The 25769-nt window shown below is 44.1% G+C and overlaps 1 protein-coding gene across 1 annotated transcript; it reads left to right on the forward strand.

Annotated features, from left to right (window-relative positions):
* Positions 1-578: 578 nt before the first annotated feature.
* Positions 579-15278, forward strand: DESI2 (desumoylating isopeptidase 2). The gene is made up of 5 exons (XM_082755800.1): positions 579-921; positions 6908-6980; positions 8815-8908; positions 9641-9782; positions 11682-15278. Exons 1-5 carry the CDS (start codon positions 883-885, stop codon positions 11913-11915), a joined length of 582 nt encoding a protein of 193 aa, XP_082611926.1. The 5' UTR covers positions 579-882; the 3' UTR covers positions 11916-15278.
* The last annotated feature ends 10491 nt before the right edge of the window (positions 15279-25769 follow it).

Consider the following 25769-nt stretch of genomic DNA (forward strand, 5'->3'; position numbering starts at 1 on the left):
GTTCAAGGAAAGGTTGGACGTGGTGCTTGGGGACATGGTTTAGTGGGTGACATTGGTGGTAGGGGGATGGTTGGAGCAGATGACCTTGGGGGTCTTTTCCAACCTTTATGATTCTGTGATTCCATGATGCTTTTTTAACTGTTTCAGTCACCCTGCAGTACTGGAGGGAATGGAGCTGTTCTGCGTGCCAAGGGGCTCTCCCCCCGGGGGCACTGCAGGTAAGGGTAACAGGAACCAGAACACCAGTGGGGTGAGGTACGTCCTCTCAAGAGGGCACCCTATTGCGAAGGGCACCTTTTATGTAGCGGTGTATATGCTTGTAAACGCCATTTGCGCCTCAGGTTAGGCGCTGCAAGACAGAAAACATTTGTCCTCCTCCAGACACGCGCACCCGGGCCGTACCCTAGCGCTCCCCCACACAAGATGGCGGCCGGGGGAGGGGAGGGGAGGGGAGCCCCCTGCGCACACCTGCGCGGCGGCGGCGGCCGTGCGCGGGACACGCCGGGAGCTGTAGTCCCCGGCGGCCCGGCGGAAGGCGGGGGCGGGCCGCAGCGGCTCCATTTTGCGCCCACCGGAGGGGGCTGCCCGGCGGCCGCCGCCGCTCGCCCCTCGCCGCCTTCTCCCCTCCCTCCCGCTCCCTTCTGGCCGCCGGGGCGGGGCCCGCTCCCGCTCCCCGTCCTCCCCCCCACCCCCCCGCCCCGTCCTCTGCCCGCCCGCCCGCTCCCGGCCCCGCCGCCGGCCGCGGGCGAGGCGCCGTCCCCGTCCCTCCGCGGCGGCGGCTCCATGGTGCCCGCCGCCCCCCGCCGCCCCGCAGCAACAGGCAGGACGAGGAGGAAGCGGCCCCCGGGGGTGCCCGCGCCGCGATAGCCGCCCGGCGGGGCGATGGCGAACCAGCTGGTCGTCCTCAACGTCTACGACATGGTGAGGGGCACCGGGGGCTCCCCTCTGCTCGGGGGGAGGGAGGGAGGGAGGGAAGGGGCCCGGGGGGCGCCCCCCCCGCTGGGTGCCCTCTGGGGGCGGCCGCTGCGGGGAGAAAAGTTGCTCGGGGTTTGTAGGGACGGGTTCGCGAACAGCCTCGGTGTGGGCAGAAGGGAAGGCACTGCCTCAGCCCGGCTCGTGGTCCTGTGCCCTGCGGTCTGCCCGGGACACCGGCAGCGGCTGCGGGGCTGCCCGGGGTCCGGTTCAGCCGCCATGGTAACGGGTGAGGTGTGAGCAGGGCACAGGCCCCGCGGATCAGCGATGTGGGGAAAATACTATCTGCTAATGCCCGTCAGCCGCTGGGAAGGAACACGAGAGCCACGAGCTCGCCTCTGCCCGTGTTTTGGGCCACCTGGTGCGGGGACGGTGGCGCTTAACAGCCAGCTCCAGGTAGCAGCAGTGTCTGCGTTACTTAGCTGGCTTTGGAGAGGCTCTCCCCCTGCCGCTGCCACCATTTTAAAGTAAACTTTTGGTGTTTTGAAAGGGCAAAGGTGTGGAGTGTGGAGTCTGGCTGCTGGCAGAGAGAAAATGCATCTTTGTGCTTGGGAGCACTCAGGCTCAAGTGCTCGAGTGTTTGCTAGCAGGGAGCTGCCTCACGTGAAACTAAGACTATATGTGAGGTTATAGCAGCTACTCTGATCCCCGTCACTGGTTTCTGTGGTAAGTATTGGAGCGGAAGAAAGTAACGTCCCTGCCAAAGGATTCCCTGTGTCACCTCCCGTGCCTGATTTCTGCCACCAGCACGCGTAACCTGTTAGTCCTGCTTTGGTTTCCCTTCCTCTCCGAGAGTGGGGGGGAAAGGCTGGGGACGGGAGCAACACTGTCACTGTGACCCCTCAGAGGGGCAGAAAGTGGGGTTTTGCTCACCTGGTTGTGCACATATGGGATGCCGTACGACAAAGTCAGCGTGCTTTATTTATGGGAGGTTTGGAATGGATGCTTTATGACACAGGTATGCATGACTCCTTTGGGCTACAATTTAGAAACGTGCATAGGAGGAGCTCCTCTAGTGTTAAGAGAGCTGTTTTTATGTATATTAACTATGGATACTTGTACAGAGGAAGAAGCAGGGCTTTACTTTCAAGACTCATACCCAAGATGTTATCTTCAAAGGCAAAGGCTTGACACACCTCTGACTTGTGAACGGGGAAGATCCAGTGTCCTTGCAGAGGCATGCGTGGCCGTGCCAGGGGTTGTCAGAGCCCTGCTTACAGGCAGCCGTGAAAACTAACAGAAGAGATGGCCTCATGTGTAAACACCTGCTTAGATGGTGATGTGATGGTCTTGCAAAATCTGTTCTCACTGTGAGAGCATTTGGGGGCGGGGGGTGGCTTCAGTGCTGCTTCAGTGCTTTGTCACTTATTTTTGAGACATCTTTGCAGGAATCTGCATCCTCCAGAGCTGAGTCTGGAGGTGGGTTTTATTCACTTCCCCTAGCAGGTCTGACAGGAGCAGGGGAAGCAACAGAAAGGTCGTACTCATAAAAACTAGCCCTGGTTTGTGCAGAGGGCTCTGACAGCTGTCCTGTTGTGCTTGGGAGGGCTCTGCCCACAGCAAGAAGTAGAGGAGTCTGCAAAGCCACCACCTCTACTCAGCACGCACTGTCCAAAAGAAACAAGCAACAAGCGGCCTTACTAGTGGATGTCTGGTCACATAGGGGTGGGTTTTTTGTGTGTTGGTCTGCAGCTGTGGTACTTGTCAAAGCTGTACATCACCACAAATTATACATAGTGCAAGCTGAGACCCCTGAGCAAAATATTTCTTTATCCTACTTCAGCTGTGCTTGCTGTTTTATAATGACATCTATGTTATTTGACAGCTAGAGAAACAGTTTTCCTTCTAACTGGAAAGAAAAACAGAGCTTCTGACGGTGTCTGAACGCCACTGTCTGTGCACAGCCTCGATCTCTTTCACAAACGATGTCTCAGTCTGTTTTAAGCTGGTTTGAAGCAGGAGCCTAAACTAAAGCCTGACTTTCACGTTGCGTAGCGTTTGTTACTGCATGAAGAAAGCCTACTGAAATCATTGGTAATGCATCGCTTGGAGCACTAAGTGCGAGGGGGGAGAAGGGAAGAATCTTTTATTGCAGCCATCCTGAAGTTCTGCTCCTTCATCAAAGGCCACCAGTTGTGTGTTGAGGCCCTCGCAGGTTTGCTGCTCTCGCTTCTGGTGTTTCACAGCACTTGGAGGAGTTTTGGGGGAGGTTGGGCTTTGTGGGGTTGTTATTGTTGTGTTGTTTCTTTTTAATCAGAGAACACTATTAGTCACTTGTTGACAGAACCAGCGCTGCTGTAGCTTCAGCAGTTGTAGGAACAGCTTCGTGTTAACCCGGGTGCTAGCTGTAGCTCAGTTCCCAAAACAGCCACGTAGATATGCCGGGGACTCATGGGTGACCTCGCTGCTGCTGGAGCTCTGTACAGGACTGAGCTGGTTCATTTCAGAGCATGTCCCTTCTGCTTTCCTTAGCATTTGAGAAGGAGAAAATCTGGGACAAAACCAGAGGCTGAGGAGGGGGTGTGTATGTGTTGTGCTTGAGAGCTTACTTTCTTGTAGTGGTAGCTTCCTGGAGAGAAAGAAACTTAAGGGCATGTTTGTGTGCTTCTGTTCATGCCTTTGAGAACTTCTTATCATAGAAATGGTCAGATGAAAACAGTTACTGTGTTTTGAGAACTGCAGTATTTAATATAGTAAAATTGCTTTTTTTTTTTTTTTTTTTTTAGGATTCTATTTTTTGTGTGTCCAAAGTAGCACCATCTTTTTCACTCATCAAGTAAAGCTATAACAATCTAAAGCATTAACATAAATGAAAGCTCTGAAGAGCGTAACAAAGATACTTTTGAAGCACTGGGATTAATGTGTTTTTCGTATCAGTGACATGGCTTTATTGCCCACATAGAAAAATGTTTCTCTAATTTCTGTTGGTACATGCATTAAACACCGATCCCTGTTTCACAGGACTGACTGCAAAATACTGAGGATGTGGGACAGTGCTCTTACACGTTCTGCTGTAGTTAAATTCAGATCAAAACTAGGTGAAGGGAACCTGTTCTGTGTAATGAAAGCAAGGATGTAGCTTTTGCGACCAGTTTGGGATTCCAGAGTTTGTCATGTTACTGAACCAGTGAGCTGTATATATCTCATTTATGGGCAATCTCTATTCTGTAAGTTGTACCGTACCTTGCCAGCTGCAGCCAAATTCAGCACACTTGAAGCTGCATTTTCCCGTGTTCCTTTCCTCAGTGAGATAAGGCATTTTGCTCAATGAGAGGATGTGACCCACCTTCCAATAACTGATCCAGATTAAGTAATAATTAGATCTAATTACTGTTCCTAGGGGAAAGTAATTCTGCCGTATTAAAATTCGTCAGTTAACCTACTCGGTTCTTGCTGGAAGTGTTAAGTGCAGTGCTGTAGGCACTTCTTTCAAGCTGCTAACACTTGTTAAATTTGCTACCACTGCTCAGTTTTTGGAGCCATATGAGCCCCGCATACTGAAGTGCTGCCACTAACCAGGGCTGCTTACCGGCTCAGTGTGAGGTTACAGAGACTTGGACGCATTCTCCCTAGACAAATAAACTTTTTTCCTGTGCTGACAGCTCATATGTTGAATATTCCTGTAGTTCTGATTGAAAAAAAAAAAAAAAAAAAAAAAAAAAAAAAAAAAAAAAAAAAAAAAAGTAAAACTATTTTGAAACAGTGAGCTGGAGAAGTGAGGAAAACTGGCTTCAGAACTGAAGCAGGTCTACATTTGGGAATCTCTTGCATTCTTCTGTAAGCTTTAATTTCCCTTCAATGAACAGTCTATTTCTTATGCTCGTGAACTCATTAAGTTATTTGGGCAGTCTTACCTCTCTCCTTGCATCCCCTCTTCTTCTGTCCTCCCTGTTCCGTCGTTCTGTACAGAGCAAACCTAACCCAGCGTGTTTCTGGAGGTAGCTTGACCTGAAAAGGCTGATTAGACGCATGTGGATGAGCACTCTGCTCTCTCTTCTGGAGAGAGGGAGGAGAGAATTGGGAAGCCTTTAAACAGATTAAGGTGGTGATTTAGCGTGGTCATCTATACCACGCTCACTAGCACAGTGATCCCTTAACAAAGCCGAGTGTGAAGCTTACTCTGAAGCAAACTGTACCCCCAGATCTCAGTGACTGTTAGCTTTCGATAAACACAAGGAGCAAGACCTGCCTGCTGCTAACTCACATTGTCAAGTTGTCAAGATTTCCCACAACTGGCATTTCTGGAGACATGATCATTAAGTCCTTAGTCACTGAAGTCCCGCGCCTGCAGCGCTGCTGTCAAGTTTAGGCTGGAAAAAATGGGGTGCAGATGTTTGGCTACTGTGGGTAACTGAATGTGGGAGACCACTGCCTCTAGGTTTGACAATCCTCAGGGTAAGGCTGATTGTGAAAGCCAAATGCATGCATTTCTGATGCCTGAAAACTTGTAATATGTGGCCTGACTTGCTCTTTTTGCCATTTAACTTCCTTTGATTTTCACAAAGAAGCTTCTCAGTCCAAAACTTAGTGAGAATGATCCTCACTGGAGGAAAAACGGCTCATTCTCCCACTGCACGTTAAATGCCAGGATGACTAAAATGTCTGTAAATTATGTACCAGCCCCAGCTAGTACACATCAACAGTGTGACATCTGTAACCTTTTACATTTATATCATCGGTTGTGATGTTTTAATAGTGACTTCACATCAGAAAGCGCTTACTGTGTCAACAGTTTGTGCAAATAAGATGGATTTTTCTCCTTCCTGTTTACGAAACAAGTAATAACTCGCTGAGGATGCTGCCTCAGTCTCTATCCTGACTGCCAGCTGACTCTTTGAAGTCTGTGGTGTGCTTCAGGTCTGGGTGACCTGGGAGGAAGGTTACCACTACTGGAGTAATTGACAAAATAATGTTTTTCATGTATTTTTGAGAGGTTTTCCTTGCTAGCCAATTTCAGCTTTAAGGACGCTGCTTAGACTTTTTTTCTTTGAAGCCTTTGTTTGAGCTTCCTCTTTAAATTGTTTCACTCGGAAATTTTTTTGCTCCTTGGAGACTGATATTTTCAAGGTGGTGATATAGCCAAGAAAAGGCAGTAACTTTGAGGTTTTCATTTTTTTCAAACTCTGTATGCCTTTATGGTGTTGGGGATAATTGTTAGCTCCTGATAGGCCCTCACTGCTGCTACTTTTTAAATAGAAAATAGTGCCAAGAAATTTTTTTCTTTCCTTTTCCTTTTTTTGAGGGAGTGTGGTTTGTGTGTTAGAATTAAAAGAACCCAGGAAGTGATAACTTTGAAATACAGCTGCAATCTGTTTTTTATCATAGAAGTGATATGCTAGAAACACATACCAGGTGTCTGCAAAGGTCTTGCACTTGATGCGTGGAGACAGATACGTCAGGAGCCTGCTGAGAGTTTAGCCTATTGTATGGTGATTACCAATTGAGTAATCAAAGATGTAATACAAGGTAATTTCATCTTAAATATCTCTGAGCGTCTTGTCATTATCTGGTCATAAGAAGAAATGGTCATTGCTCTAAGGGACAATTGGTGTGTGTATGTTAGTCCTATGTTTTGATGTTCTTTCCAAAAAAAAAAACAAAAACGCTCCTGCAAAATGATTGTAGTTGATTCCAGCATGTAGTCAACTCATGGGAAACTTTTGTAAGCTGTTGACAAATAAAGTTGATCTGGATTTCTCCCCAGTACAGTCTCCTTGGTTGACAGGCACTGACAGCACTAAAACATCGAGTAAAACCTAATGGAATTAATTGACTGTGTATAGTTGGGGAATTTTAATAGTGTGTTCTGTTCCTGTTTAAAAACTGGGTTGTGCAGTTCGGTTTTGTGGTTGGCTTTTATGCTTTTGATGTGCTGTGAGAAGACAAATCTGTATTGGAAACTAACTAGAGCCTTCTTGTTCTTTTTTCTTTTTAGTATTGGATGAATGAGTATACTTCTTCCCTTGGAATTGGAGTATTCCATTCAGGTATAGAGGTGTATGGCCGAGGTATGTACAAGAAAACTATAATTTACTCTTTTGTTTGTCTAAGTAACAGTATTATTCAAACAAAAATGGGTTTGGGGTAGTGAGAGAAAGCTGGTCCTGAAACCTGTTGTTTTCAAGTTCTCATCTCTTCTGTCTCTGGGAAAAAAAAACAAAAAACACTTGACTATCAGATTACTGATATGCATCTTGCGTTCTTGTGTAAAGCTATATAGCTGTGAAAAAGTGTACATTTTTTTCCCACTAGAAATAGCAATATTTGGTTTGGGTTTAGAAATACCTATTGTTTAAAAAAAAAAATAATGTATGTTTCACACAAGCATGATGGATCATGTTTCGTCAGTATTCTGCCAGCACTTCTGCAAGGAGTTAATTTTTAACTATAGAGACTAATCTGTTGTGGTCTATTCCTTATTAGTAGATTTATTTGTTTTAGGGAGAGTTTATTTAAAAGGTATCTTATGCATACTGTTTATTTACGAAAGATACGCTGCTGATAAATAGTGATATGTCCTGATTTTGCCCAGTGGGTTGTACTCTGGGAGGCAGCTTCCTGATTTACGCAGGCCACTTCAATTCCAGTCCCGGCCAGAAGGGGTGCAAGCTTAGGTCTTAGACATACATACCTAGAAGTAAAATCCCTTTCTGAGGTGATGGTGTTGCTAAAAGTAGTCTGATTGGATGTATATTTACATATACTTGTTATTTTTCTTTTATTGGAATGTGTTTGGAGGTGAGGAAAAGCAATGGGGGTTGTGAGCTGATCCAAAGGCCCCATTGTGCAAGTATCTTAAGCTGTAGGTGTTGCAGCTACCATAATAGTAGCGTTGTAACTGGGTTTTCAGGTGTTATCAGAGGAACGGGGAGTTGATGAAATACAATGCTTACAGTTAAAATCTTCTTTGAATTTCTTCTAATCCAAACCAGAAGGGCCTGACTCTTAGTAGTGGTGTGTGTGAAACCCAGTCCTTGCGCTGTGCCAAATCCACATCTCCCTTCCTGTACAGCTTGTAACAGCTTTCTCATATTAGGTCGTGCCCCTGCTAGAACAATGACTTGCATTTTTCACAGTACCTCAAACTTTATTTATGAACCTGTTTTAAAAAAGGTTATCCACAAAGCTGAATGCTAGACTTGGATGATGTATTTCAAGTTTTTAGGAAAGGAAGTGTGAAGTCATGCTTAAAGCTTTTTATTATACCCAGGGTGTGGCGTGGTGTGTTATCTTACAGACACAGAAGGAAGTTAAAGCACACTGATACCTTCATGAACTGTAAGGGCTTGTGCCAGCAGATGTTAGGTGCAGACTTCAGATCTGTGCACTGGTTTACTTTCTTCTTAGAGAAGAACGCAGGATAGTTGAACTCTTACATATCAAAAAACTCAAAAACCTTTTAGGCCAATACTAGTTGGCAACGTGTACAGCTGTAGTGTACCATCAGACCTTTGAGGATGCTGTACTTTGAATCCCTAATCTGTAAATATTTAAGTAGACTTGTGGAGGTAAGTGCATGTAAAAAACATTGCTTTAATTCTATAAGTGAAGATTTAAAAGTTAAATTGAAAATCCCACCAGTTATATACACTTATTAATTAAGCCTGCATGCTGATATAGCAAGTTTTTTGTCAAATTTCACTTAGTTTTATTGACTTAGAAGTCAACCTATTAGTTGGTCGTTCTTTGCATTTGTTGCCCTGGTTTCTAGGTTTAGGTCCTTGTGAAGTTCTCATCGACTAGAAGATCCTTGCAATTGATATACCAGTTGATGCGGTCTCTTATTCTTTACTGTCATCTTACGGCATTATTATTTTTTTTAACCTGAGCTTTCTTTTTCAGAATTTGCCTACGGTGGTCATCCATACCCTTTTTCTGGAATATTTGAAATTTCACCAGGAAATGCTTCTGAGCTAGGAGAAACGTTTAAATTTAAGTAAGAAAAATACCTATTTTCTTGTTTTGAGAAGGTATGCTAAAAGGACAGCTTGCTGAATGTATTTTTAAGGATAAGGAAATAAGGATTTTTCAGTGTGTTAAATGGTACCCAAGGATTTCTGACTTAGTGAGATAATAGCGTGTTTTCTTTTCTTTGAAAAATGGGAAGAGGTGATGGCAGCAAAGAACATTATTTTTAGCGTTTATTTTAAATTCCTTAAATGTGCATAAATTATGTGGACTCGTAGCTAGCTTTCTATTATTCTCCATATATACAGTGGGGTAACTCTTTCAAGGTAGTGAAATTTTTATACAAAGGTAATCGTGTTGCTTTTCAAGGTTTCCACGTCTTTTTTTTTTTTTTTTTTTTTTTGTGGTTTCTCAGTGTGGTTGTCTTGACCCTTCCTTGCATTACAAACTCCTGCCTATTCCCAGCTATCTTTCACAAACAATATCCTTTGGAGAAGAGGGGAAAATTGCAGCCTGCACTTCTGTGAGTTAAGCTGCAGAGAACTTAAGTGGAATAGAGGTGGGCAGTCAGCAAGAAAATAACGTCATGTAAGATGGAAGTGGTGCTGTAAAATGCAATAGAAAAAAAAAAGTGTGTTATTCTAGGAGGGCAGAAAGATTTCCCCACCTGCAGTAGGGTAATTTTTGAGCACTTTAAGAACAGTTATCTACTTATTTTATGGCAGCCTAATCATTTTCTAATCTCTGTTTCTCTTTCTAGAGAGGCTGTGGTTCTAGGCAGTACTGACTTTATGGAAGATGACATAGAAAAAATAGTAGAAGAGCTTGGAAAAGAATTCAAAGGAAATGCTTATCACCTAATGCACAAAAACTGCAATCACTTTTCTTCAGCTTTATCTGAGGTAAACAAACACGAGGGTCTATAGAAAGGTGCATCCCAGGTGGCTACAGAGCGTCATCTCCTTCCTGTCCTTTGGATTGTTTGGCATAATTTCCAGTAATAATCTTTGTTACCTTGGGTAAATGTCACCATTTCTTCAGATTTTTGGGCTTATGTCCAAAATGCAAGATTATGCTGCCAAAAATGCTAGACGTTGTTATACGTAGTTTGAGGTCCAGAAGGGGGGAGGTGTTCCTATTTGAGAGACCTAGTAAAGCAGGTATTAACAGCATTGCAGGACCTTGTCAGACTCCTCATAGATCACTACAGGAGACAGAGCCACATGCTGCTTTTACCAGTGTTCCCTCACAGAGCCCTCACACTGAAAATAATTTCTAAAGTTACGATGTACTATTAAAGAACAACAAAAGCCTTGAAGGTTCAGAAGTGAATCTGCTGTCTGAGAGGCTTTTGTCAAGTTATCCCTCTGCCAGCACCTGTGTCCTGGTCATGTAGATACCTGTGTGGGTGTGCAAAAGTATCTGGTTGTGGAATTGAATGGGCTTTGCCCTTCCCCCTCAGCTTTATTTTAACCTTACCAGTTTGCCAGTAGGATTGAGTGCTTGATCACTCACGTGCTTGTACCAACGCAAGAGGAAGGGTGAGGAACAGATAACCCAGGACAAAAAGGGGAATGGCACTTGTGTTTTCATTAGTAGTTGCTAACCTGTGCTTGTCAGAATTTATTCTAATGCTCATTGAGGCCTTCCGAAAAAGGGATGGCTGTGTTTTCCATGGCGATCTTCCATAGAACTTAACCGTTCCGGAGGAAGAAGAAGGGAAAAAAAAAAGTTAATGGCACGCTTACTGTATAGCCTTTGCTTTGTGTAGTCTGATCTTCCAGTGGTGCTGGAAAATTTTGAGGTGGATGATTTGCATGCAGCACTGGTACAAATTAGTAGGGTGGCCCACTGGTGAAGCTGCAGTTGACATGACATCTGGCCCATATGGCCAGGCACTTGCCATACCCTTGAACTGCATGATCATGTCATTTCTGTTTTATCTCATGTCCTATTCAGTGTTCAAGCTGACTAAAAACCAGGGATATAATTACAAATAAAATGCTATTCAGTTACAGCAGAGTAACATTCCTGTTAGCTGTGATTTTCTCCAGATTTGCACTGGAATAAGTAATGCTCAAAGTGAACATGGAGGCAGTTAAATAAAATAGGTCACTCCCTCAATAGTGACAATGAAAACATTGAATGACTGCTGTGTAGTAAAAACAAATATTTAATGCAAATTTATATATTTTTGAGGGGTTGAAGCTAGCTTTGTATTGTATTACTTCTCTTGTTCTAGTGATCTTAGCAGCCTGTGTGGTGTGAGATAGTGATCTCTGGTCCAGAGTCATCAGAGACGATCATAGTAAATATCCTGAGCTGTGTGTGTAACTCCACGTAGCTGGAATACTAGCAGTGTTTTTTTGACTGCTTGATTTCAGGGTGCACATCTGTAATAGTGAGCTTTCTCATTTGGCTGCTGTTCCTGAAGGATTGTCTGTGAATACAAAATAAAGCTTAACTCATTTCTGTGCCTTTTATAGAAACTATTCAAAAAGAGCTAGGTGTTTGGGCTTTTCAGAACTCATAATAAAAATACACCCCCTACTTTCCTTCCTTACAGAAGGAAAGCAGGACCACGTGTCAAACTTAGAGTGAAAAATAAGTCTCTGCAACTTGGGTTGGTGCTTTTACTGATGGACCAAGTTGTCTTAGTGCAGCCGAGTGCTTCTTGAATGGCATTTGTGATGCATAAACCTAAGAGTGCTGCAGCCTTTGCTTTCTCTTTACAGTCATGTAGCTTTGTTGCTGCTGAACCAAGAAGACAAGTTAATCCTTTCCTTCCCCTCTTGCTCTAGATTCTGTGTGGAAAAGAGATTCCACGATGGGTGAATCGTCTTGCCTACTTCAGCTCTTGCATACCGTTTCTCCAGAGCTGCCTGCCGAAGGAATGGCTAACTCCTGCAGCTCTCCAGTCTAGTGTTAGCCAGGAGCTACACGAGGAGCTGGAGGAAGCTGAGGATGCAGCAGCATCAGCTTCCTTGGCAAGCTCTGCATCTGGGTCTAGAACTGGACGTCACACCAAATTATAAGTCCTCCTCCAAAGTAACAATGGTTTGAAATACTTCAGTTTAATCTCTCCAGCAACTGACTTCCTGACAGAACATGAGAGCTGACTCTAGAACATTGTTTTTATATGCAAAAATGGCTCTCATCAGCCCCTGTTTCAGCTCAGGATTACTTATGTAGTGAAAAGAATTGCTGGGAGGAAAGGGAAGGATTTTATGTGAAGCCACCCTTTTCATTTTCACCTGTTTGATAGACCTGAGTTAACTTAACATCTTGTATAAAGCAGAACTTAAATTATTTGTTTACAGTATGGTGTACTGCTGTTTACAAGTCCTGTAAGGACTCCTGCCACCATGGAAGAAGAGAGAACATGTGTTTTATTAACTGTTGGTATAACTCAAAGGCAGTAGTATTATGCCCTGGATGAACTCTCCCCTTTGTTTTTAAGATTTAAGGCAGGCGAAGTTTAAATTTCTGAGAAATGTAGAAACTGCTGAATACTATATCTGCGAACAGGGTACTGTACACTTAAAGTGGCTGATGTAAACAGGTAGATTCCGGGATGTAGGGAGACTGATTTTGTTGAAGATCTCTTATTGAAGAAGTATGACCTCTACATTAACGAAACTGTGGATTTTTGCACATATGAAGGGAAATTTCTATCTCATTACACTGCACATTGATCCCTAATGTTTGTTTTTTTTTTTTTTTTAACTTAGTCGTGTAGTTTGCATCCTAACTTCCGTCTGTATTTACAGTCTACTTCAGCCAGGATTTAGACATGTAAATATCACCTGTTGAAAGCATCAACAACTTTTTTTTTGCTGTTTGCTTTACTTGATTTAAAACTTGTATATAAAAGTTAGTACTTGTATTCTTTTTTTTTTTTTTTTTTCCCCCTCACATAGTTTGAACAGTATAAAACAAGCCATTTATGGTTGGGGAATGGCCTTGCTTTCTGCTGCTGATTTTTGTTTCATTTGAGTTTGTAAACATTAGTGTTTTTTTTTTTTTTTTTTTTTACTTACATATTACTGCCCAGTCGTGCAGATTCGCACAAGTTATAGAGAAATCCTAATTTATTTTCCCGCAGTTTCTGTCTGTGGCATTAACTTTCTTGTCAGATGTAATGAAGAAAAACCTGAAAACTGCTTATGCACCTGCATGTTTACACAGCAGAACCCACTAATCTGCACACATAATTATATCTGAAGGTAAGAGATGCTATTTTCTAAAACACAGAAGTATGTTTGCTGGTAGATTATAATTAGAGCTAAATTATAATTAGTGATCAGAATATATAATGGAATGCCTTATTCTTGTTCACTTACCAAGAGAATTAATGGTTCTTCCAGTTATTAGTGTAAATTAGTGAGGTTCTATTGTGCACATGAGGATACAGTAGCACAAACATGAGGGAGGTAAGACTTGCTGCCTTAAACTGTAACAAAAACATACCATCTGTAAACTGATCAGCTCTCAAAGACGTGTGCATTACTAGAAGTATGAATGATTTTTACGAGCTTTGGCTTTGATTTGTTGCTGGGTTTAATTTTTCCATTAAGTGAAATACTGACTCTACAGTTTCTGTTACTTAAAAGGGGAAAAAATATCCTCTTAGGAGGCAAGAATGCTTAATGTTACGTACTCTCCTAGCTATGTGTAGTCAGTGCCGTTGAACCCTTCAGGAAGGCGCAGTAGGTTATATTCTAGTAAGAATTCATATGATGGCCAACTCCAATTCGTGTTAGAAATGAGCAAGAAGTCTTTCTGCTTGCAGTTGGGCCAAGTCATTTGTAGGACAGTTGAAACTTTCACTGAACTGTGGTACATTGTAGTGACAGAAAGAAATGCTAATGTTTGGTTATGGCGGGGGGCAAAAATCAAGTGCTACTTTTTTCTTGAAAGAGTGGGATAATGGTAGAAGTCTTGCTAACTGTGCTTTGGTACGTGTTCTTATAATCTCTTCTACCAAGTGGGAAATGCTTAAGACTGACAAGTCTATCATGTTATCTATTTGGTCTCCAGAAGTTGGACATACTGACTCTCCCTGATTGTTTTTTCTTTAAACCTGAATCTCTGAATTTGAGTTCTTTTTTTTCCTGTTGTGAAAATGAACATGGTGGTCTCCAGTCAACTCTCAAGCATTACAGAAGGAAAGATCACACTACTTACAGCGAAGGTGACAGACCATAGATAAGTTTTGTCTCTCCTGTGCAGCTGTGGTAGGAGTGTGACTAAGTCTCTTGGTCAAGGCAGGTCCTTTATTTCAGCTCAGGGTTGAGGCCACTGATCTAGCAATGTACTGTAGCTCTTCCTAGGCTTTAGGAAAAATAAATAGAATGAATTTTCATCGCTACCTAACTTTTATGTACCAAAACCAGCTTTCTAGGCTTCTAATATATCCAGAGCTCTAGGTCACAGATCTCTACACCTTCATTAACCCACACAGTTGCAGCATGTACAATGCAAGAAAGCGACAGATCACAGCACAGTTTTTATTTAGAAGTAAAACTAAGAATATTTTTTATAAAGCAGACTGGAAAGTTTGTAACAAAAAATGTTCATTTTATTGGTAGCTGTACAGGTGAAAATAGTGTCTTATGCTCCATTTTTTTTGTTTAAATACCATCCATTTGTAAATCCTGTGAGGAAACTGACACGTGAACCCTGAAGGCTGTTGGATATTGCATCGAAGCAAGTGGTACTGTAACTTCAACCATGTGCTGTGAACTCAGCCTCTGCTGGATGCCTCCAAGAAGTCACCCTGCCAGTGGTTACTCCGATTTGTTAGCAATAGAACAAGTTACCTTTCACCAGCATTACTGCCAAGCAGGGATTACTTTAGTCTACTAACAACCACACTGTGCTAGGACTAGGACACTCCAAAATGCTGTGAGAAAGCTGGACACCTGTGGAGTCTTTTCCATCAAAACGGGTAGAAAAATAATTCACTACTTCAGGGTTCTGCTCCGTTTACTTTCTCATTGTTGTTTAGTTTTCTGTAAGATAGTACTTTTGATACGTAGTATATTCTTTAACTCGGTCGTTTTATTTAAATGCCATTTTCTGTTCAGCAAGCCAAAAAAAATCCAATGTACTGTCAGTGTGCACCAGTAACTTCAGAGTGGCTTGGTAAAAATATACTTGCATTACTTCTAAAATTTGCAATGCAATTCTGATCACTATTGATACATGATAATTTTCACTGTTGGAAGTTGGTTACAAGCTGAATACTCACTGATGCATTTTTGGTAAACTTGTATTCAAGTTTACAATACTACATAGTATTTGTATAAAATTCAAAGAATTTTGACTTTTGTTACCTGTACATGGCAACAAGTTGTCTAGCATCTTAAATCCATCAGTTTATTAAAAATACTTTTATAAAAAAGACGGTTGGCTGTGGTTCTTACTCTCCTGGTACCGATAGCTCATTTTATCAATGCTGTGCAAGCTAACTTGTCGTTCTGATGTTTTATTTGAAAGGTAAAGGTATGAAACCACTGGATAGTTGTACTATAGCTACTTAAGCTATAGGTTATATTCTGACTTGGGTGGCTTGGTTTGTTTAAGGCACTGTTAAAAGCCGTTAGTTTTTATTAGGCTAAATTCCATTTCTTTCATGTTTGGTGTGTCAACCACAGACACTGAGGTATGCAAGCACTTGTGATTCTGTAAGTATGCTCGGGACGTGTTGCTGGTAATTATGTGCCACCTTCCACAACCGTGCTCCGAAGCCCAGATCTGTATCGGGTTTTGTACCAGCCAAAGCAAACAGGGAGTACTGCCTTAAATGGCTCAGCTGTTGGTAATCTCGTGAATTACTGACAGCTAGTGTGGAGCCTGTGTTTTGCTGTGCTGTGCTTGCAGGAAGTGGCAAAGGTGGTCCCCAGACCGTGGTGAAGTGCTAAGAGCAACACCAACCCATTGCAGCCTGCGCTACGCCTGCTCCTGCAGCAGCAGTGCCCCTGGTAGTGTGTCCCAGCCCTGGCACGGGCTGTTTAATTAAAAAGCTGCCAAGCTGTTTCAGAGCAGGTTTGGAATAGGGTCCCGGCCTGGCTCCCTGCACCCTTCTGTGGGGCTGTGGCCATTCCTCTGCTCGAGGCTGTAGGTACCAGGGCTTCTGGCTGCTCCTCGCAAGCCTTGGGGCTGTAAGGGGGCAGCCACACAGTGAGCCAGCCAGCAAAGCCAGACCTGGGTTAATGAGACAAGACATACAGCCTCTACTTTATAGGAGGCTGCGGAAGGCAGGTGGGTGCTCAGATTTTAACAGGATGGGAACGTCTCTGAGCCTGGTGTCTCCACATCTGCTGCTGCTGCTAAGGACGGGTGAGGATGTGAGTTGCTGGAGAAGCTGCTGAGACACAGCAGTTCCTTTGCCCACCTGCTACTGGACCCAAATCATGGTTGAAGTTGCGGGAGGGTTTGAGGAGCTTTAACTTAGTTGGATTTGTCAAGGTTTTTTTTTTTCCAATGAGTTCTTCAGCTGAAACTGATGTGAACATAAGGATCTGTCTTGTCTGTGGATTTTCTGCTTTGAAATTTTGAAACTAAACGAGAGTTAGTGTTTGTACAGCATGGCCTGCACTGCTGTTCTAGGCAAACACACCTGCAGCATCCAGTGGCCAAGAGTTGCTTATCCACTCTGGGAAGACATTCAGTGCACAAAACATACGTGCTGCATGTTTTGTTGATGGGTGAGTAGCTGAGTTTAACTGAACTGTTCCTGAAGAAATAAGAAATGTCTCAAATGAGATTTCATTTTCTGAAACTCACTTGGTGTATGCAAGGTTTACATAACAAATTTGTTATTGGAACAGCTGCTCACTAGGTAAAGCTTTTTTACCTCTAGAGGTCCCTTAATTATATTGCTCCACTAGTATAAATGTTTTCCTTCAGAGTACTTAATGCATTGGAAATGGCTATTGAATAGTTTCTGAATTTGCCTAATGTCCTTTGGTTTGATCTAAATCAGATCATAAAAATAAATGAATGAACTTTTCAATGTGATAAGTTGCCAAGGAATCCCATAGCACTACTTTGAGGAAGCAACTGCACCCCTTCACAGTTCCTTTTTCTAGTGGACTATGGTAGGAATCCCTTATTTCTCAAAAGATTTGGTCCACAAAAGTTTGCGTATCACAAAATAAAACAGGGTCCGCATGGCAGAATGCGAGACTCCTGCACTGGTGCAATCTTAATTTTCTTTGGGGCAGGCAGAGGGCTGCAGGTATCCCAGGTCTCCCCGGGGAGGGAGGTTGCTCTCACCAGCACTGGCCTCGCTGCCCGTCCACCAGAGGGTGGCTTTGAGCAGCAGCAGCGGCCTGGCGGAGCTGGGCTGGTGCCCTTCTTGCCATGGGTGGGTGGCTGGGGGCTCTCCTGCTCTTTGCAAAGTGGTGTGTTAACCCTGTGATCCTTGCAGCAGAGCCTGCTGCACTTGACAATTACTCGCTGTGCTTTCTCTTACCCCACATGGTTGAAAGCGAAGAAATCGCTCCCAGTATCTTCTGGAAGATGCTGAAGAAACTGAAGGAGAGGGGCTTCACATATGCCTCATGGGGACTGGTCAAAGTAAACTCAAGAGTTTCAACTCTAAGATTCCTTATCAGGTAGCTTTTTTTTTTTTTTTTTTTAACCTCCTTATCCCCTTTTACCTTTATACAAACCCAAACAAGATGCCCAAATATTGCAGGACTCAGGATGCACCTTTCTTGGGGTTCAGGTCTGGTCCCAGCACAGTCTATATGGGTCTTTGGATAAATGGTGTGTGTCAGCTGTGTCCCTGCTGGGCTGGGCACTGGCAAGTTTGGTTGGGCTCTAGCTAAATGTGGTCAACCCCCAGAGCATATGAGAGGACGGGAGGAGGACACAGCTCTCAGTAAGTGCTCCAGTGCGATGGTGAATGTGGGTTAGGCTGCTTCCCTCGTGTTTCCCAGCTCAGAGTGGTCATTGCTGTTTGCTCAAGCAAAGCCAGGGCTTTCCTCCCAGAGTAAGACTGAAGCCCTATTAAAACCACCTAATGATAACACAAATCATGTTTGAAACAAACAGAAAGTAACTTGTGTTCCTTGCTTGGGATTTTGAGGGTTGTGGGTTTTGTTCTGCTTTTCCATTTCCTAATTTGCCTGTGGGAAGCTCTTGACTCCTCCCAGCCTTACCAGCACAAGCACACAATAGCTTGTTGTTTTTTTGCTTGGAAGGAGTTGCTGAGTGTTTGAATAGCTGGAATTGAGTTTATTTTTCTTCTATACTTCAGCTCATTCATCACAACAGCATGCTAAAAGTGAGGATTTCCAAGAGCATTGGAATCTTCTCTCCTTTTCTTTTTTTTTTTTTTTTTTTTCCCTAAAAGATGCTCTGCATCTTAAATTTCAGACCCCGGCCCCTTGTTAGAATCGCTAGCTAATACTGCAGTGAAATGCCAGCTTCAAACAAATGATTTAATGTGCCATTAAGCAAATACGAGCTGAGCAGAAAGGACTAGAAAGATCCAGTAATAATGTAGCAAGCTCAAATGCAAATGTAAAAGTCAATTATTTTTTATGTTGAAGAGACTTGGAAAGTTCAGTAAAAACAGTGAACAAGAACTGATGAAGAAATAGGCTGTGCAGCTCCTGTACCCACTTACTATTATATAGGCATGCTTTGGGCTTTTATAGTAAGTGGAAATCAAAGTCCACATGGTGCTTAGCAAAACTCAGCTTAAAATAAAGCACTTCCTAAATCTGCCTGCTGTTTGTAATGACTTCCAAGTTGTCTTGTTTCATTGTCCTAGGTTTCTGCCAGTACCAAACCGGATACTTGCCTACCAAAATACTGCGTCAGGAGCTACTTTTTCAGTTTTTCTCCTCTGAACAGCATTGGGAGATAGAAAGAACCATAAGACAGGAGACTGATGTGTGTGTGTGTGATTCTTTCAGCTTTTGTTCTTAGGTTTAAAAAAAAATCAGGAAGATCCAGCAAGGCACCCAAACTCCTGCAGGTCTCCCAAAGCAGCTCACCCTGGCAGAGCAATGCCTTGGGGGATTCCTGAGCCTTGGAGGATGCTGTCACCTCTTTAAGCTCCTTTGCCCTTCGGGAGCCTTACAGCTTCCATGCGTGTTAAGAGGTTTAAAGGCAAGGTGCTGCTGCCCCACTCCCAGCCCAGCCTCCTGGCTGGTGCCCCAGCTACACACCATCCTGCAGGAAGGGGTGCTGCACGCTCCCCATGCTGCTGGGTGCAGGGGTAAGCATGGGAGCATGGAGCCCATCCCTCAGGGAGAAAGGGAGCCTCCAGCTCCTGGCTGGATTGTGCTGATCTTCAAGGGCTTTTTGCTTTGACATGCAATAGGTAATGAGGACAGAAACAATCAACTGCTTTTGGCAAAAAGCACTGTCACTTGCTTCAAGCTCATTTAATCCACCTGGGAAGGGACAACAGCAAAAACGAGTAAGGATGCTACTCCATACTTCTTTCTCCTTATTTTTGGGGGAGGCTTATTGAAACATGTTTTGAAGTACCAGGAACAGCAGAAATGGGCTTTTGTTTCATCTCCACGAGTGGCAGCTTCCACAGTGTGTGCCTGGTGGTCAGGAAAACCTTGGAACCTTGGCTCTGTCCCTCCTTGCAGACCTCCCAGGTCACCTTCTGCCACCAGAAACCACTGTTGACTTTAAGTTGTGTCTGCAAGCATGAAAAAAACATGTTGAAGTAGGTTATTTTTAATGGATCAACTCCATAAATTTTAATCTTCCATTTTTATGGGAGAATACCTGAACAATGACTGAAGATACTTCCCAAGAGCAGTCGCTTTGGCGTGGCAGGGGGAGAGAATGCCAGGAGCATTCACAGATCACTCACAGCACATACCACCCTGGTATTGCTCTGAGATATGCTCGTTTAACAGCTTAACCTACAGGAATACGCTGTGTGCAGCACGATGAAATGGTGAAGGAAACACCTCAGGTTGAAGGCTCCAAAAAGAGGGGATGTTTGCATTCAGAGCAGCATTCAGACCAAGCAGTCAGGGCAAAATTCTGCACTGCTTTTCAAATATCTGGACTCGAATCTTCAGGCTGTGCTCTAGGTATGAAAATAATTGCTTTTAAAGGTAAAACAAATGCCTCTGGGGTGGGAGCAGCAGGACAGAGATGGAGGAGCATGGTCCCTTTGCACCCCCCACTCCTTTCCCCCCCAGCATTTCTCAGGGAAGGTGGAGCCACCCTCCAAGCCCACCCAAGAACAGCCTCTGCCTTGTGAAAGTGCAGGTCACAAACCCTGCCATCTCTGCTGGGGTGGGAGGGGGTGAAGGCATCTCAAGACCTTCCTCGTCCTTCCACTGCTGTGGGACAAGCTGCCTGAGGGGTGTGATGAGGAGGGTGGGAGGCAGGGAGAGGCACGCAGGCTGCTGCCCCCTGAACAGCTTGGAGCCTTTGAACACATCACAGACACGAACAATGTGGGTATGTGAAAATGGAGCAATGAACAGGCAGGGCAGAAGGAGAGATGTGGCCATCATGGCGGCGTGCTGTGGCATGAGGTAACTCGTGTGTAACTCATCCTGGCACTAGCGAGCCCCTTCCTCCTGTGCTCGCAGCGGCAGAAGCTGCAGCTGTGGGCCCGCCTGCCTGCCTGCAAACCCACATGTGTAGCCACGACCGGATCTTCTCCACCTCCTACAGCATTCTGAGAAAACTCCTGTGGTTGTGCTCTAGGCTGGGTTAGCTTGAGTCACCTGCTCTAAAAATGCTGAAGTAGCTGTGACAAACCTACTGGGGATGATAAAAGGATGAGCTGGTGCCTTTCAGTTGCCACAACCCAGCAGTTTTGGGGCTGGCTTTTGCAGGTGGCAGCACCCTGGCCTGGCCCATCCATGACAGCGCCTCACACTGCTCCCAGGGAGTCCTGTGGCCTGCCCAGCATGAGGGGCCGGCAAGGGACAGCAGCCCAGCCATCTTGTCCCCTGCTGTGGTGAGGTGCTTCTTGGCCTCACCCAGAAGCTCTGCAGGTCCCCAAGACAAGCTGCAGAAATGGGCGCTACATCACAAGGCCCAGGCAGGGGGAGAGGAGGAGGAGGGAGCAGGGCCCCAGCACTTCCAGGCCCCCGATAGCCTCTTGTGGGCGTGGGTCAGAGCAATATAAACGGCACCAAACTGAGCCAGGCTTTGATGGAGTAATGGTCAGGAGAAAGTGCAAAATTTAAAAAGCTTAACTCTCCCTACAGATCATTAATTACTCAATCAAATTTCACAGAATCACATTTCAAGCGGAAAGAGTCCACAGAAATACAGAGAAGTGTTTCACCTCATAAGAGAAACACCAGGGCACTAATAAGTGTTCGCTGCGGAGAAGCTTGCATGTTCCTTCATGCAGAGAACACTACATGATCATAAATGAACATTTTTCTGAATCTCTTCTGTGAAATCTACTCAGGATGACTCTACCGAATTTACCCCTGACCCCATTTCTGGAGAGACTCCCACAGCGAGGCTCTACAAAACTTAAGGAGATAAAATGAGAAATCCTCAGAGCACAATCCCTGCTCTGTAGCGGAGTGTTTCATCTCTTTGTGCAGTGTTAAAGCACTGCCTTGCAGGCCTCGGGAACATAAACGCTAATTACTATAGCTGTGCAACTGAAGCCATAAAGAAATTTACAGTATGACTAATAAGCAATTAGAAGCTAAATTAAGAAGCAGAATTTGGTGGTCAATAGGCCATCAAAGGAGGAATAAAGCCCCAAATAAAACAGCTATGGTATTTTATGGGAGAAACATGGGTCTTAGAAAATGCCTCGATATGGCATTTATACACAGTGCGAATAGCCTTGTGGTGCTGGCAATGACTTGTCTTTACATGTATGCTTAGTCTGCCAACAACATGATTGAAAAGAACTTTGGTGGTCATTCCATAGCTGGGGACAGCAAAAGAAGAATAGATATACAACATATAAGACGCCGATTAAATGTACAGAGCTGTGGCTCGGGTTCTTCAGATTCAAGCTGCTGAACAGTGAAGGCATGATTCAGTTGCCTAAATTCAGCTGCATTGGGTCCCTCTTGGTTTAGCCACCCAACCATAAGGTACTTTTCCAGCTGATTTATTACTGTCTTGGTAACAATGAAACTCATGTATACGTGAAAGGAACTTGTTTGGCATGGACAGGGTTTGCAGGATTGAGTAAGCTCTCTGTCAGGTAGCATTTCCCAGACTCCCTTCTGAATTTTCCCAGCTCACATCCGAAGCAGACAGAGCATGAGATTTGTTTCCAAAATTTTCTTTATTCTGTCTCACGTAGTAGTCCAGAGAGTTGTGTTGCCAGACTTAATTACTTTTTTGTTCTAATAAAACATAACTTAGACAGCCACGTGAAGAGAAGTGAGGAAGAGAGGGGTGACGCTGGCTCACGCTCCCCACGCAGGCAGCAGCACCGGCTGGCCAGGTTGCAATGCCTTCTTTCCATTTTGCTTTGCTGCCACAGCCTCTAGCTGCCACAGAGTTAGTCAAACCCTTGGATCAGGACACACATACAAACGCTCATGTCTGACACAGATTGTTCAACCAAACACGTTGACTTCCAAGCCAAATTTCAGTCTAGAACTTGCTTGACCTGCAGTCATTATGGGAGTGGGGACAGTGGGTTTCAGAAGTTGTTCCCCGTGTTCTTTTTCGACACAAGCACACAGAGTACAGGAAAATCACCCAGCAGCCTTGTAAAGTGCCCCTTATGCAATTTGTTAAGTGAAAATTGTCTGAGACATTGATAAATCCAATTTGATCTAAATTACACAGTGATGGGTGAACTCCATCCTGTATCACAATAGTGGGCTTTTGATGGGTCAGTGAACATTTTCTTTGTAGATCTATCTTTTCAACAGTAATGTGTTTTTTTTAGTTCACTGATGCTGCTGTGCAGCTGCTGTCCTACAGCATTAAGACTTGAGTATCCTCAGCAATGTGAGAGGAAACAGGCTGGCAGGCCCAGAATTGCTGCAGGCAAACCAAGCAAATGAAATATGCAACTAAGGATGAAATCCATGTGTCCTAATGAGTGATGAAACAAGGGAGTTTTGTTTTGTTTTGTTTTGTTTTGAATCTGACTCATGCATTCATTTCCTCTGTGTAGGGCACTATGCAGGTGAGAACAACTTCATTTTTAGTACCTAGAAGAATTTTCCCCCAGATGGAGTTTTCTTGGTCAATTACTGCTGGCACATAGCCTGGGGGATTTCAAATATTATTCTAAAATAGTTTCTGAAGCCGGAGGGGGCTCTAAAAGGGAATTAAGTTGAATATTTCCGAACAGATGAGCTAAGCCTGTGATAAGTGTGTCACCTCCTAACCATGGAATATCAATGGTGAGATCTGTAGGAGGGCCTCAGCACTGCTGAGAGGGAACCAGAACATTATGGCGGCACCAAGGAGTCTTCGTAGCATTTGAATGCTTTTGCTGACCAACCAACCGCTGTAACTATATGTCTGATCTTTGCTTACAGATGCACACTTTACTAGTATGCTTACCCTTTGGGGGTCCTGGCAAGGGAATATGGTCCAAGGACAAATAGAGACAAAGCCTTTGCTTGTGGTGTGGGAAAAGAAAGTTTCACAGCTGATAAGGTTCCTTCATACCCTCCAGGGCAGGAGACACCAGCTCCACACCTTAGCTCTCTGCCTTTATCAAAGTTCCCATTTGTGGCTGTTGCTTCAAGAGCCACTGTTGCGCTTCTCTCCAACCACCGCATTTCCCATCAACTCCTTTCAAAGGAGCCCTGGAGCAAACAACACTTCAGCTCCTCCTCCTGTTCTGTCACCTCTTCACACAGCAGCATAACAGCAGTCTTCCACCACTGCCTTCCTCTGAGCTAAACATCTGAGCCTTCTGGGCTGCCTCCTTCCGTCCCATAGGGTAGGGTGCCAAAGGCTGGTAAGGGCAGGATACTCAGAGCTGACAGGCTTTTGGGAAGACTGGCACCATGGTTGTTGTCTAGGGTTCACCCTTTGGCAGGGAGACAACTAAGCACATGTTCAGCCTCCACACTGCATACGGTAAGGCCAGAGGTAAACACAGCATAGGCTTCATTTTTATTATTTTTTTAATTGTGTACAGGGGCATGGTCCTGTGAGGTGTGGTGTCTTCTGTGACATAAAGGGGTACTGTAACATCACAAATGATCCCTTCTTTGCTTGGAGACTCTAAGGAGCATGTGAAAGTCATTAATTCTTCTAGTGAAGCCCACCATGTTTCGTAATTTATGTGAGGTGAACCACACAAATGTCAGCTACTTTTATCTACTGATCCAGTCCCCCCATTGCCCTGAGTTACTTTCTCATGCAGCCACAGCTCCAGTAGCACAAAGATCACCCAACACCAAGCAAAACTCTGGCAAATATTCTGCTGGGAAGATGGTGGGGAGGCCAACAAAGCAACCTGCAGCAATTCTTCTCAGACTGCCCAGGTTTCTGCTCCATGCTGGCAGCCCCAACCAGCCTGACTCGAATAGAAGACATACAGGTCTTCTATTTTCTTCTAAGAGGTACCTTTCTCTCCAAATCACAGCTTTCCTAGCAGTTTGACTTACTCAGCTCGGACACATTAGCTGGATCAGGCTGCATCAACAGGATCATATACATTGGTACTAAAAATTAAATATTAAACTCCGTACTTCCAAGACATCTGGGCAAATGACTGCAGCTTCTCTGTTTCTCTGTTCCCCAGCTGTTCACAAAGGGGATCAGAGAACTTCATATATCGTGAGGGCAACTAGGCAAAGTCCAAGAAGAAGGAAACTGCTGTTTCCTTTCTGGATATTACCAACAGGCTGTTGGGTTTTTATGTTTCTGTGTGAGGAGCTCTTCAGATTGAGCTAGATCCTTAACTGAATCAGCCACATGTGGTTCCTAACGAGCAGAGATGGAGATGGATGAGGATGAGGAATCTGCTTGAGTTCCCAAGCACCCCACTGAAGATGATAAGAAAGGCAATAGGAAGCATTTCTTTGTGAAAAGAGCAGCAGGGAGGCTGCAGAATATCCCTCACTGAAGGTCCTAAAGTGGACAGTAGAAAAACTGCTGTCAGCGATGTGGCAGGAATATTTGTGTTTGCCCTGGGACAGGAAGCAGGACAAAATCATGTCTCAGGATCTCTCCCAGACCTATTTTTCCCAAGTACATACTGCCATTTAATGCTAACCTCATTGTTACTGGAAGAGAGGCCACATAAAGATTTATTCTGGACAAGAAAGCAGGGTTTATTGAATTATGCTGTTCTGTACTGATTACATGATATGATAGCACTTGTCAAAATTCCCAGTGTATGTACTCTCACCTCTTTATTCCCCCAAAATCACTAATAACCTCAATCAATGTGAAGCTATCAGAAGGCTACAGGGATATGGAAAGCTTAGTGTTTTGGTGAAATACTGAGGTATGTATGTTAAAATGAGTTCTACAAACTTCCCAGCAACTGAGCTGTATTGATTATGAACAATTTAGGCTTAACCAGAATTTATATAACTGTGAAGATTCTGGACAGTTTGTAGCTGATATGCCTTTAAAAATAACTAAAATCAGTCCATATGTCATTCTTTATAAACAAAAATTGCACATGAATGTGAAATTAATTGAAAAAAAGCAACACACGTGGATATCAGTAGTGTCAAGATGTAGTATTTTTCTCACCTAAAATCTGCAGGAGTTCATCAATTACCTGCCTTAGCTTTGGATCTGGTGAGTTATATTTTCAAAGTCAAGCTCACTTAAAAGCACACTGACAGGTGACGTTATTAGGCACACCCCTACTAGTTAAGGAGTTGATGGTTATTAAGTTTAAATTAAATCAAAATGCTTAAATGATACTCCTCTGATTGCCTGGCAGCCCCATTTTTTCTAGATAAGAT

Source organism: Aythya marila (assembly GCF_965140915.1).
Source record: "Aythya marila genome assembly, chromosome: 3".
NCBI lineage: Eukaryota > Metazoa > Chordata > Aves > Anseriformes > Anatidae > Aythya > Aythya marila.